Source organism: Ornithorhynchus anatinus, chromosome 1 (genome assembly GCF_004115215.2).
Source record: "Ornithorhynchus anatinus isolate Pmale09 chromosome 1, mOrnAna1.pri.v4, whole genome shotgun sequence".
In the NCBI taxonomy this organism is placed as follows: Eukaryota; Metazoa; Chordata; class Mammalia; order Monotremata; family Ornithorhynchidae; genus Ornithorhynchus; species Ornithorhynchus anatinus.
The window spans coordinates 109,389,249-109,403,526 of record NC_041728.1 but is presented as its reverse complement, the minus strand read 5'-3'; the positions used below and the strand labels follow the sequence as shown (position 1 = coordinate 109,403,526).

General features: G+C 44.5%; 1 protein-coding gene across 1 annotated transcript in view; it reads right to left on the bottom strand.

Moving 5' to 3' along the window:
* The window catches only part of MED12L (mediator complex subunit 12L), a 521,479-nt gene that overhangs the window by 434,083 nt on the left and 73,118 nt on the right, over positions 1 to 14,278 (bottom strand). The window contains exons 6-10 of the mRNA XM_039912671.1: positions 10,917 to 11,027; positions 9,845 to 10,114; positions 7,338 to 7,487; positions 3,674 to 3,773; positions 3,236 to 3,372 (exon numbers count right to left, since the gene is read on the bottom strand). Of these exons, the coding sequence (XP_039768605.1) occupies positions 3,236 to 3,372; positions 3,674 to 3,773; positions 7,338 to 7,487; positions 9,845 to 10,114; positions 10,917 to 11,027 (768 nt within the window). The remainder of the gene's footprint in view (positions 1 to 3,235; positions 3,373 to 3,673; positions 3,774 to 7,337; positions 7,488 to 9,844; positions 10,115 to 10,916; positions 11,028 to 14,278) is intronic.

Sequence of the window (14,278 nt, the reverse complement as noted above, 5' to 3'; positions counted from 1 at the left end):
TCTGGCCTGAAATGCCCTCCCTCCTCAAATCCGACAGACAATTCCTCTCCCCTCTTCAAAGCCTTATTGAAGGCACATCACCTCCAAGAAGCCTTCCCAGACTAAGCCCTATTTTTCCTCATCTCCCACTCCTTTCTGCGTCGCCCAACTTGCTCCCTTTGCTCTTCCCTTGCCCCACAGCACTGATGTCTATGTCTGCAATTTTATTTATTTGTATTGATGTCTGTCTCCCCGCTGCTAGACTGTGAGCTTACTGTAGGCAGGGATTTTCACTGTTTATTGTACTGTCCTTTCTCAAGCACTTAGTTCAGTGCTTTGCCACACAGTAAGAGGTTAATAAATATGACTGAAAGATGAGAAGCAGCATGGCTCAGTGGAAAGAACATGGGCTAGGGAGTCAGAGGTCATGGGTTCAAATCCTGAATCCGCTGCTTGTCAGCTGTGTGACTTTGGGCAAGTCACTTAACTTCTCTGTGCCTCAGTTATCTCATCTGTAAAATGGGCATGAAAACTGTGAGCCCCACGTGGGACAACCTGATCACCTTGTATCCTCCCCAGCACTTAGAACAGTGCTTCGCACACAGTAAGCACTTAAATGCCATGAATGTATATTCTCCCTGCAGATCCCCTGAACTCTGCTTACAGTAGGATTCAGTCAATGACAGTGACGATAGTAATCAATCAATCAATGATATTGATCAAAGGCTTACTGGGGGCCGAGCACTGTATTAATGGCTTGGGAGAGTGCAATGCAACAGAGTTGACAGACAATTTCCCTGCCTACAGCAAGCTTACAGTCTAGAGGAGACAGGCAATAACATGAATAATATATCATATATAATTTAAAGATATGTACATGAGTGTTGTGGGGTTGTGGGCTGAGGTGAATATCAAATGCCCAAAGGTCACCAATCCAAGTGCCTAGATAACGCAGAAAGGAGAGGAAACTGGGGAAAAGTGGTGTTTATCAGGGAAGGTCTCTCAGAGGAGACGTGACTTCAGTAATGCTTTGAAGGTGGGGAGAGTGGTGTGTGGCATAAATGGACAGCGAGTAAGCAACAAATGGTAGATGAAATCAAGAGCCGGGGGCATAATCCCCTTCTTAAGTGTGAGGGGAGAGTGGGTTCAGCTGGTACATGTAGGCATAGGTAACAGCTGGTACATTTTTCATGCAATGAATTTTATTAATAATGTGTTTATACCTATGATTCTATTTATCTATTTTGATGGTATTGATGCCTGTCTACTTGTTTTGTTTTGCTGTCTGTCTCCCCCTTTTAGACTGCGAGCCCATTGTTGGGCAGGGACTGTATCTGCTGCCGAATTGTACTTTTCAAGTGCTTAGTACAGTGCTTTGCACACAGTAAGCACTCAATACATGCAAATGAAATATGATTGAATGAATGAATTCCCCCAAATATCTTGCTGCCATTTAAAAATCTCGAGTGCCCAGAGACTCTGTCTATCAGGGGTATCTTGAGAAGAAACATAGCCTAGTGGGAAGAGCATGGACTTTGGAGTCAGAGAACCTGGGTTTTAATTCCGGCTCTGACATTTACCTGCTTTGTGACCTCGGGCAAGTAATTTTATTTCTCTGTACTTCAATTTCCTGACCTGTAAATTAGGGGTTCAATACCTGTTCTCATTGTAAGCTTGTTGTGGGCAAGAAATGTGTCTGTTTATTGTTAAATTGTGCTCTTCCAAGCGCTTAGTACAGTGCTCTGCACACAGTAAGCGATCAGTAAATAATAATGACAATAATTATGGTATTTGTTAAGCGCTTACTATTTGCCAAGCACAGTTCTAAGTGCTGGGGTAGATACAAGATTATCAGGTTGTCCCATGTGGGGCTCACAGTCTTAGTCCCCATTTTATAGATGAGGTAACTGAGGGCACAGAGAAGTTAAATGACTTGCCCAAAGTCACAGAGCTGACATGTGGCAAAGCTGGGATAAGAACCCATGACCTCTGGCTCTCAAGCCCTGCTCCTTCCACTAAGCCACGTTGCTGAATGAACCAACTACTACTAATAATAATGTTGGTATTTGTTAAGCGCTTACTATGTGCAGAGCACTGTTCTAAGCGCTGGGGTAGATACAGGGTAATTAGGATGTCCCACATGGGGCTCACAGTCTTAATCCCTATTTTACAGATGAGGTAACTGAGGCACAGAGCAGTGAAGTGACTTGCCCACAGTCACACAGCTGACAAGTGGTGGAGCTGGGATTCGAACCCATGATATCTGACTCCCAAGCCCGTGCTCTTTCCACTGAGCCACGCTGTTTCCCCATACTTAGTCGGAGAGCCCCACGTAGGACAGGGACAGTGTTTGACTTGATTAACTTATAGCTAACCCACTGCTGGCATATAGGTTTTGTTAAGTGCTATGTGCCAGGCACTATACTTAGCGCTAGGGTAGATACAAGATAACCGGGTTGGACATAGACCCTGGCCTACTTAGGGCTCATTGTTTTAATCCCCATTTTCAGATGAGGTAACTGAGACAAAAAGAAAATAAGGCCACAGAGCACCAAGTGGAGGAGCCAGGATTAGAACCCAGGTCCTCTGATTCCCAGACCCGTGCTTTATCCACTAGGCCATACTGCTTCTCATAATCCATACCACAATTATTTTTCATCTTGCATTCCATCATGGAGAGTAGACATGGTCAATCTCAGCAATGTACAGTTAATTTTTCAGGATACAAGAACAAAGGGATGAATAACTAAATTCCACCAAAATGTTCACTTAGTCTTTTCACTTTGACCTTCTTTACCTAAGGAGCCCAAAATATGGTATAAAACCTTGCACAGAAATTCAAACAGCAAGAATACTGGAAATGTTTCTTTCACTTTTCACTACTAAGAATTGTGATACACTTTCTTATGAAACAATCAGGAAATGTGATTCAATCTAGTCAAAGAAAACACCCCAGAGCCCCGATTCGAAAGGATTATTTTAATAATAAAGGATCATTTTGTCTCACAATGTTATCACCTCAAAAGTGTCAAAATCTCCCAGCTCAGAATTTCATGCCTCAGAAATACTTAGGGCAAAGTGGAAAGAGCAAACAAACCTATTTATTTAACACGCTTACTGTATGCTGCGCTTGGCAGAATACAATATAACAGAGTAGGTAGAACCATTCCATGCCCAAAAAGAGCTTATAGTCTAGAAGGAGAGAAGATCATGAAGAACACATAGGAAGGGAAGAGGGAAGAAAAATACCCCTTACCTCCTGGTTATCTTTGTTTTGGTTTGCCCAGAAAATCTTGTGATAAAGGGTCTCCATTGAATTGCTGGAATCCGATCGGTCAAAACAGTGACGATCCAAAACTTCCAGCGTGTGCAATACGCGACTGATGGTGACCCCTAGATCCAGAAAAAGAAGCAAAGCATGTACCACTGAAGGAAAACACCTTTGAACAAGTGTTTCCCCAGCAGAAGGGCACATCAGAAATTTTCAACGAACCCCAATCGACAGAGATGAACCCTCAGACTGATACACAAAAGGCCCTCTGTTATATCGAATTCCCATCCCTCAGCTTCATCGAGGATGACTTAGGAAGTCTATCAATTTACGGAAAAATGATGCATTAAACCCAAGCCCCAGTCCCCTAAACCCGATGTTCAAGAGCATTAAGAATTGATTTTGCTAAGTTACTTTTGGTACCTGCTGTTGTCTCCTGGCACTTGTCAAAAGACCACCGCACCTCCACCGCACGACCCCTTTGTTTTATCTGCTGTTCGACCTCATAGATTTTTGCCCGAACCTGAAAGAGGAGTCCTGCTAATTAGCTGGGGCTAGAAAAATTACAATTCTCACCTCAAACACGACTTCCTCCTCTGTGTGAATAGGACATCTGACAGCGCTCTAAAACATTCCCCACATTTGGAAAAGGTAGCCGACTGCTTGGGTGTGGAGTGGGTTTTTATTTTCATGTCTACCAGCTCCACGGAAATACACAAATGTCCATTTTAGAAACTAAAATTCCACCTCAAAGAGGCATTGTAGGAGTAAATAATTTTCCCCTAACACATTATGCTCTGTTAAAAGTTTCAATGTACACGCTCCTAACTAAGGTTATGTGGGTGGAAACAGCTCTTAAGCTTTCTCCAGTTTAAGAAAATTGACTGGCAAAGGCCAGAGATCTTATTCTGAAAGCTTTAAATTACAATGCTACAATTCAAATTCGTAATCCTTTAATCCAAATAATCCGGCATTCATATATAAAGCCATAGCAATTATTGAACTATCACAATGAATACCTCTCCAAGGCTGCTGGAAAGTAATCCCCCAGAACCATGACCATAGTTTTGCAGCTAGGGGCTGGGTCCCTGTAGGAGATTGGGCTGGATTTACCCATCCAGGGACCCGGGTAGATCACACCTTGACAACCCAGGTAGACAAAGGTTGGGTTGTACTTGGGCTGTGTGTGTTTCCGCGTGTGTGTGTGTGTTGGGGGGGGAGGGGTATGGTATTTGTTAAGCGCTTACTATGTGCCAGGCACTGTTCTAAGCACTAGGGTGGATACGAAGCAATCAAGTTGGACACAGTCCATATCCCACACGGCACTCACGGTCTTAATCCCCATTTTAGAGATGAGGTAATTGAGGCCTAGAGAAGTGAAGTGACTTGCTCAAGGCCACAAAGCAGATGAGTGGCACAGCCGAAATTAGAACTTAGGTCATTTGGACTCCCAGGCCCGTACTCTCTCCCAGTAGGCTACACTGTTTCCAGGTGACCTGCATTTCCTTCATTTGGGGTCTGGAGGGTTCTGATGCAGCAGCTAAAGTGCAGCCACACATGCATGAAAAATAAACATGTAATGGACTAAATCAGCCAGTCAGTCAGTCAATCGCATTTACTGAGCACTTGCTGTGTGCAGAGCACTGTACTAAGTGCTTGGGAGTGTACAATATAACAATAAACAGACACATTCCCTGCCCACAATGAGATTACAGTCTAGAGGGGGAAACAGGCATTAAGATAAATAAATTACAGATAGGTACTTCAGTTCTGTGGGGATGAATAAAGGGAGTAAATCAGGATGACACAGAGGGGAGTGGGAAAAAAGGAAAAGAGGGCTTGGTCAGAGAAGGTCTCTTGGAGAAGATGTGCCTTTAATAAGGTTTTCAAGTGGTTGGGGTGGGGGGAGTCACTGTCTGTTTACGGTTGTATTGTACCCTCCCAAGCACTTAGTACAGTGCTCCGCATACAGTAATCACTCAAGATCCAACTGAATGAATTGTCTGTCAGACATGAGGAGGGAGGGCGTTCAAGGTCAGAGGCAGGATGTGGACAAGAGGTCGGTGGTCAGATAGACAAGATCGAGGTAAAGTGAGAAGGTTAGCATAAGTGCATGAGCACATGCACTGTAAATGTGCAATCCCAGCATGGCCTAATGGCAAGTGCTTGCTCCTGGGAGTCAGTGGATGTGAATTCTTATCTCAGCTCTACTTCAATCAATCGTATTTGAGCATCACTGTGTGCACAGCACTGTACTAAATGATTGGGAGGGCACACTACAAGAGAGTTGGTAGACACATTCCCTGCCCACAACAAGTTTACAGTCTATAGGGGAATACAGACACTAATATAAATTAATTACAGATATATACATAAGTGCTGTGGGGCTAAGGGAGGGGTGAATATTGCAACTTGCCTGTTGTGTGACCTGGCAAACTTCTCTGTGTCTTAGTTCCCTCATTTGTAAAATGGGGATTCAGTACCTCTTCTCCCTCCCCTTTATATGGGGAGCTTCATATGGGAAAGGGTCTGTATCTGATCTGATTATCTTGTATCTACTCCAGCATTTAGCACAGTGCTTGGCACCTGTAAGTGCTTTAAAAGTGCCACAACTATTATTATGACCCTCACCCACAAGAAATGTTTCCCAACCCTCTTCAGGAGATGATCAATGTAGGCCAGATGAGAGTCCATGGATCCAGGGTCTAGGCCAGGCTGGGCCAGATCAGATCTGGAAACCTTTGGGCTGTGCAGGAACTCCTCCTTCCCCACCTTATTTCCCAGCAAGGGCGTGGAAAAAAGGGCAAGTTCACTCCAGGAAGAAGGTTTAGACTGTGTGGGAATTCCGGGGGGAGGGGAATAGCATCTGTCTCACCTGGAAAACCTCAACTATTGAGGATCACATGACTGTAACTAACTCTTTCCTCCAGGGCATCAGCCCCAGGACAGTTCTCAAGCCATGAGAATTCCAGCTCGAGCTCAGAGAACCCTGCTCCTTCATTCATTCATTCATTCAATAGAATTTATTGTATGCTTATTTTGTGCAGAGCACTGTACTGAGCCCTGGGAAAGTACAATTCCTTCCCTCTTCCCAGGGCCCTAGGCCTACCAAGGGGCAGCCACAAGTCATCTCAAAAAATTCTTAAGAAAAACAAAAGGGGATTTTCTTGCAGGGACCTTAAGTGGGCTCCCAGGCACTTCACCCTAGAGAGACAATCAATCAATCCATGGAATTGATCGAGGGCTTACTAGGTGCAGAGCACTGTACTAAGTGCTAGAGAGAGTAAACTATGACAGATTTAGCAGACACATTCCTTGCTTATAACAAGCTTACAGTCTAGAGGGGGAAACAGACATTAGCATGAATATAAAGAGACACAGCAGGGCCTGGGAGTCAAAGGTCATGGGTTCTAATCCCAGCTCTGCCACTCGTCTGCTGTGTGGCCTTGGGCAAGTCATGTCACTTCTCTATGCCTCCATTACCTCCTCTGTAAAATGGGGATTAAGACTGTGAGCCCTACGTGGGACAGGGATTATGTCCAACCCAATTTACTTGTATCCACTCCTGAGCTTATTACAATGCCTGGCACAGAGTAAGTGCTTAACAAATACCATTATCATTATTATTATGAATAATTTATAATAGTTGATTTAAAGATATGTACATAAATGCTGTGGGGTTGGGGCAAATATCAATAAAGGGCACGAGGGCAAACCATCCTGGGGATCCTGAATCCCCCTCGAAATTCCAGACAAACCAAAATTAGAATCTCTACAAGTAAGCCTCTCCCCAACAACAGAATTCCATGAGTCTGTGAATCAGACATGAGCTCAAGCGCTAGACTTGCATCTATGCACAAGGACCTCACAGCCTCCTCTCAATCAGAGAACGCAGCCATGTCTTAGGAAAGATTGCCCATGTCCTACTGTAAGATGCAACCAGGGTCCGAACAGCCATGACTGTACCTGGTATACCAGATCAAGAATCCTAACCTCAAACCATAGGTCAAAAGGTAAGACACTGAAGGGAGGTGAACTCCTGAGCCGACAGCTTTGGAATCATTTCCATTGTCCAGGGAGAGCCTACCTGTTGATTGAACGTTGAGTTTCCGCCTGGCATAGGTAAACTCGACGGCGCGACTTGGAGCAAATCCAGAGGCGAGCCCGGATTAAGGCTCTTGCTTTCATTTGTGGAATAGTTCCACACCAAGGCACTTGGGCAACAAAGTGTTACAGTCTGAAACAACAAGGACAAAAAGAGGTTGCACTGCCGGTGACAGAATACTCTAACGGTGACCATTAATGGCTCTAGGAAGGTAAGGATTGGCCCCTGCCTTGGTGGTCGGTCATTCATTCAATTTATTCAATCATATTTATTGAGCACCTGTGTGTGGAGCATTGTACAAAATCATGCAGTAGGTCTCCTCAACAACATTTCTTGGGAATTCTTCCACTGGGGCGGAGGAGGAAGAGAAGTGGCTCCAGTTTGCTAGAGACTTGCTTCTCATGCTTCCTGACTTGCTTCCCATGCTTCCTGACATGGAAGGGGTCACAATGACATCAAGGGAGCCCCTGCTGCTACATAAGCACATGCTCCTTTCATTCAATCATTCATTCAATCGTATTGATTGAGTGCTTACTGTGTGCAGAGCACTGTACTAAGCACTTAGGAGAGTACAATACAACAGTAGACACAGTCCCTGCCCATAACAAATTTACAGACAAGAAGACTTACACAAGATCATCTGGCTCCACCCTGGCCACCAAACAATCTGTTAATCAATGGTATTTATTGAGTGCTTACTCCGTCCAGTATACTCTAGTAAGCGTTTGGGAGAGTACAGTAGATTAATGTATGAGTAGTATTTATCGAGTGCTTAATGTGTGCAGAGCACTGCACTAAGTGCTTGAGTGAATGCAATGCAACAGAGTTGGTAGACATGTTTCCCGTCCACAAGGAGATTATGGTCTAGGAGGGATTTAATCAATCATATTTACTGAGCACTTACTGTGTGCAGAACACTGTACTAAGCACTTGGGAGAATACAATATAACGCAGTTGGTAGACACCTTCCCTGTCCCCAAGGAGATTACAGTCTAGAGAGGATTTAATCCCACGGGGAAAATTGCTGCTCTTTCTGTTTCCAGGCAAATCCAGATTCACTGAAAACTTATTTACTTCTCAAAATGTGAGGGTGAGAAATGCAATTAAAATAAGGTTTTTTTTAAGTTATTAAACTGAAAATGAAATCTTCAAACAGGTAAGTTTAATCGGCCTTTCGAATGACTTTAAATAGCGTAAGATCACATCAACAGCTACTAAAAAGAGATCAATGTTTCTCATTAAAACAAAATCAGCATTTTAAAGTCTGTGCTGTTTTTCTTTCGATTGAAGAAAATTGAAATGCCAGCTACTCATGACTAATCAGCTAAATGAAATGTTCTAACATGGTTCTACAGCCAATAATTTCTATTAACTAGCCCCCAAAATAACTTCTATTTAATTTCAAGTGAATTTAGCCACGCCTGAGAGCCTGGGAGAATGGATTTCATCTCCCTATAAAACACCATGGGTATTGAAGTGCCAGGAATGTGGATGCCCAACCTTCCCTCTTAGTTTATATTCATTAATCAACTAATGAATGGTATTGAGTGCTTACTGTGTGCAGAGCACTGCATTAAGCACTTGGGAGATTACAGTACAATACACTCCCCGGGCCTCTCTTCTGGATATCCACAAGCTTCTGCTTAGGGAGCTTAACTGGTGGCCCGTAGACAAGAGTTGGAAAACCTATGTTCCAATTTGTAATGAACGTACCAGCTCTATAAAATCTTCCGGTATGCAAGGGAATTGGGGTGGGTGGGAAAGGAGATGGAAGAAGTTGGAGAAGTAATCAAGAAACGTGTGCAGCTACACTTTTTTCTGGTTTAATGGCTAAAGACTGATCCTGCTGGTGCATTTCAAATTAGCATTCCACAGGCAAGCAATTTCCTGAAGAGTGATGGGAGCTAACAGGAGTTAGAGAAAGTCTTTAAAGCTTGCATTTCCACCCTAGATTTTGAGAGGTACAAAGCTAATAAGGCAGACCAGATTGTTAGCAGTAGACTGGGCTGCAGTTCAGCACTGGAACGGGCCCACTGAGGCAAAACTTTTTCTGGGAGGGGGAAGGGTTGGCCAACGTCATCTTCCTCCACCCACCCTGCCTGCCTCTGGGTGGGTTGCAATGGCCAGGGGCAGGTTAGGAGGGCATTAAGGAGCAGTCGTCCGGCAGCTTGAACCACTCTCCGCCACAGACCGAGCCAGTGGTTACAGTCAACATGACCCCCAGCTCAACCACCGGTTGACTGCCCCCACTGAATTCACAAGAAGGGGATCCGATCATTCCTAGAGTTGCTGGTTGCCGGTTCACCATAGGGAAAACTCCTAACTCTATAGTCAGCTGGCTTAAAGCCAGGACCCTCTCTGGACTGGGCCCCAAGCAGCACTTCCCAAACTCCGGCTGCCTTGGAAAATCCCACGCTCTCAGAACCCGAGAGGTGCCAGAGCTGAGGCCGGGATGCCAGCCGCGCTGGGGAAGACTGCCAACCACAGACCTGCAGCATACAACTCAGTCCGTAAACCAGTGGACGGTGCTGAGGGCAGGAGAGAAAATCCGAGCAGGCCAGCTGGACCGGGCTCATTACGGGGGCGGGTGTGGTCGGGCTCGGAGCTGCTAAGGGCGGGTTGCTTGGTCCAATCATCATATGAGGTGAGTGTGCAGCGAGGAGAGTGGGACTGTCGCTCAGCAGCAAGGAAAGACGTCTGGCACAAAAGAAAGCAAGGCGACGAGACAGGTAGGCTGACTGAACAAATTCTTCGGAATACTGAAACAGAGAGAGCACAATAATCTCACGCTTGAGCCTCCCCCAATTCATTCGAAAGCATTTCAACCTTTCCAAGTGACAAAAGGATCACTTATTTTCTTATAAACATCCCCTACACGGTATTTAGAGTTAGCTGTGTCTTGGACAACTGCAGGCCCCTAACCCCAGGATTTATGTGAAATCAGGAAGGGTACCTCTTCATGCATTCATTAATCATTCAATCGCATTTATTGAGTGCTTACCATGTGCAAAGCACTGCATTAAGCGCTTGTGAGAGTACAATATAACAAACAGGCACATTCCCTGCCCACAATGAACTTATAGTCTAGAGGGGGAGACACCTCCTCCTCTCAATTAATCACTGGTATTGACCGAGCACTTATTGAGAACTGAGCACTGGACTAAGCACTTGGCAAAGTGTAAGAATATGAGTAGTGTTCTTCCTAGTCCCTGTGTTTGATGACTGTGGAAATCTATTTCATGTGAAACTCCAAGTGCCTTGGCTGCAGGCAGAAGATTGTGGTTCCTAATCCTAAAATCTAGGAAACAGAGGGAAAAGTGGAATTAGCTAGAGAGGGCAGCCATTACACAACTGGGGAACCTAATGCTTTCCTTGAAAACTACTCTACGACAATCACCGTGATCAGTACCAGAAACTCTGCTTTAATTTATTTTCACTTTTCCCCTCTCCACCTCTAGTCACACCCATCCAATAGCAAATATGGCTCTTCTAGACTTTTGTGTCTGATCAGATGATCCATTTTTCCATCTACAATTTCAAAATTCCAAAGATGTACTCTACCTGCAGCATTAGTGGCAACAAGAGTTTTAGTAGATCATCATCCACTGGTCTAATTTTTTCCAAAACATCCAGTATCCACGTCAAATACTCATGTCTTTCGAGCATTCCTTCCTTAAACAAAGGAGAGAATCACATTAGGAATGCACAAGCCACCTGGAGAAGTGCTCTGGCCTTGTTAACGACAGGCACGACAGCAGCAGATGGCTTCTAATTCATCAGAATCAAAAATCTGAGGGGAAAGAAGAGGGAGTAGTACATCATAAAGTGGGGGGAAATTAGCTTCCCTTTCTAACTGATCTGTCAACTCCACGGAGAAATACTCTATTTACGTTATCCAAGGTGGGCAGACAAAAAAAATATCAGAGATTCAAGGAGAGCCTAAATAAATTCTTGGACATTGTGGGTTGCCAGAGGGAAAAGGAACTTGAAGGATGTTGGAGGATTAAAGTTGCTCCAGGCATCCACTTTTTTTTAATGGTATTAGTTAAGCACTTACTATATGTCAGACACTGGACTATGCACCGGGGGAGATTCAAGCTAATGAGGTTGGACACCTTATCCATGTCTCACATGGGGCTCAGTCTTAATCTCCATTTTAAAGATGAGATAACCGAGGTGCAGCAAAGTGACTTTCACAAGGCCACACAGCAGACAAGTGTTGGAGTCAGGATTAGAACCCAGGTCCTCTGACTCCCAGCCCCGTGGTCTTCCCAGTAGGTCTCGTCACTCCTTGCCATCATTGTTGGGAGACGGACTACTGTTCTGGATTGATCACTGGGCTGATCCTGGGATGGCCCTTGTAAATGGCTCATGTTAAAAGGAACAACTCACCATGAAGGCCCCGCAGAGGAAGAACATCTTTATGGTCAGTGATCTTCTTATTCGGCAAACTCCTCCCGGGTAATCCGATAAAATGCCACAGGACTTTGACAATTCAACCACTGTCTAAATCTTTAAACCTCCCTAGTTGCAGGGCTGGTGAGGAGGGGGCAGGTTTGGGCCTTCCGGTGACCCCCCACCCCCAGTTCCTTCACCCCGGTGGGGTCTCCCAAGGACCAATCACTTCTTGGTCCTCCATCCTTTAGCAAGGCACGGATTTTTCATGTCCCCACCATGAACAAACACAGATACCCACAGTATTTCCATTTTTTCTTGGCATTTTAGCATCTCATGAAAAATGCCTCCTCCAATATGTCACTCTCCCACAACCTGAAAGCAGCATTAACCCTTGTGAGCCACAGCACACTCAAAAAGCAAAATATTACATGATCCCTGGCTATATTAATGGTATTTTCCTATGCTATTTATGAGTTTCCTATGTGCCAGACACTGTATTAAGCGCTGGGTAGATACAAGGTAATTAGGTTGGATACTGTCCCTATACCACATAGAGCTCAGAGTCTTAGTCGCCATTTTACAGCTGAGGTAACTGAGGCATAGAAAAGTTAAGTGACTTGTCCAAGGTCACACAGCAGTCAACAGTGCTCCAGTGCTTAGAACAGTGCTCCACTTGGGCACATAATAAGCACTTAAATGCCACAATTGTTAAACGGCAGAGACAGGATGATTCTATTTACTTGCTATTGTTTTAATGAGATGTTCCTCCCCTTGATTCTACTTATTGCCACTGTTCTTGTCTGTCCGTCTCCCCCGATTAGACTGTAAGCCCGTCAAAGGGCAGGGACTGTCTCTATCTGTTACTGATTTGTACATTCCAAGCGCTTAGTACAGTGCTCTGCACATAGTAAGCGCTCAATAAATACTATTGAATGAATGATGATAATGTTGGTATTTGTTAAGCGCTTACTATGTGCCGAGTACTGTTCTAAGCGCTGGGGTAGACACAGGGGAATCAGGTTGTCCCATTTGGGGCTCACAGTCTTCATCCCCATTTTACAGATGAGGTAACTGAGGCACCGAGAAGTTAAGTGACTTGCCCAAAGTCACAGAGCTGACAAGTGGCCGAGCCGGGATTCGAACCCATGACCTCTGACTCCAAAGCCCATGCTCTTTCCACTTAGCCACGCTGCTTCTGAATGAATGAACCCAGATCCTTCTAACCCCTGGGCTCATGATCTACCCATTAAGCCACACTGCTTCTAAAAGTTGTGTGAAAACTAGGAACTACAGGCCATCCAAATAACAAAGAATTATTTAAAGTTCCCAGTGAAATTAGTGGGAAGAGCAGAGGACTTGGAGTCAGAGGACCTGGGTCCTAATCCCAGCTCCACCACGTCTGCCACGTGACCTTGGGCAAGTCATTTGCCTTCTCTATGCCTTTGCTTCGTCACGTAAAATGGAAAGTAAATACTTCAGTGAGCCCCACGTGGGACAGGGTCTGTCTCCAGCCTAATTATCTAGTATCTACTCCAGAACTTAGTACCATTCCTGGCAAATAATAAACAAATATCACAATTATTATTATAATTATAATTATTTTTATCACACAAGTATGCTCCTAGGAATTTGGCCAGGTCTGTTCTTCTCAAGAACAAGCAACAGAAGCAGGGTCTACCTACTGAAAAGAGCACGGGCCTTGGAGTCAGAGGACCTGGGTTCTAATCCTAGCTCTGCCACTTGTCTGCTGTGTAACCTTGGACAAATCACTTAGCCTCTTTGTGCCTCCTCATCGGCAAAACGTGGATTAAGACTATAAACCCTATGCGGGACAGGGACTGTGCCCAACCTGGATTATTTTGTATCTACCCCAGCGCTTTGTATCTACTTGGCATATACTAAACTCTTAACAAATGCTAGTAAAATTTAAAAAAAACAGGTGAAATGAAACACTTCCTAGACCCATGAAGTCGCTGTACCATTACTCTAGTTGATAGAGGAAATATCTAAAGTGCCTTGTTTTTTTTTTAGTTTTTCTGAAGGTCTTTCTCCAGATGAAAAGGTTAAACTTGAAAATGTTAAGAATGGCAAAATGGCCCAACACTAACACCTTAGAGGAGTTTCCACGAGGGCAACCACAACCCCACAGTTGCTCAAAGGATCCAGTGATCATGGAGCAGGCAGCTTCTTGGATTGGACCAACCATCGTTCCCTTCTAGTGGTGCCATTTTGTGGGTTCTAATGAATAGTTTATTTCTAGCAGCTTGACTTAGTGGAAAGAGCACAGGCTTGGGAGTCAGAGGTGGTGGGTTCTAATCCCAGCTCCACCTCTCATCAGCTGTGTGACTTTGGGCAAGTCACTTAACTTCTCTGTGCCTCAATTACCTCATCTGAAAATGGGGATTAAAACTGTGAGCCCTATATGGGACAACCTCATTACCTTGTATCTACCCCAGTGCTTAGACTAGAGCTTGGCACATAGTAAGCGCTTAACAAATACCATTATTATTATTATTAATTGGTCA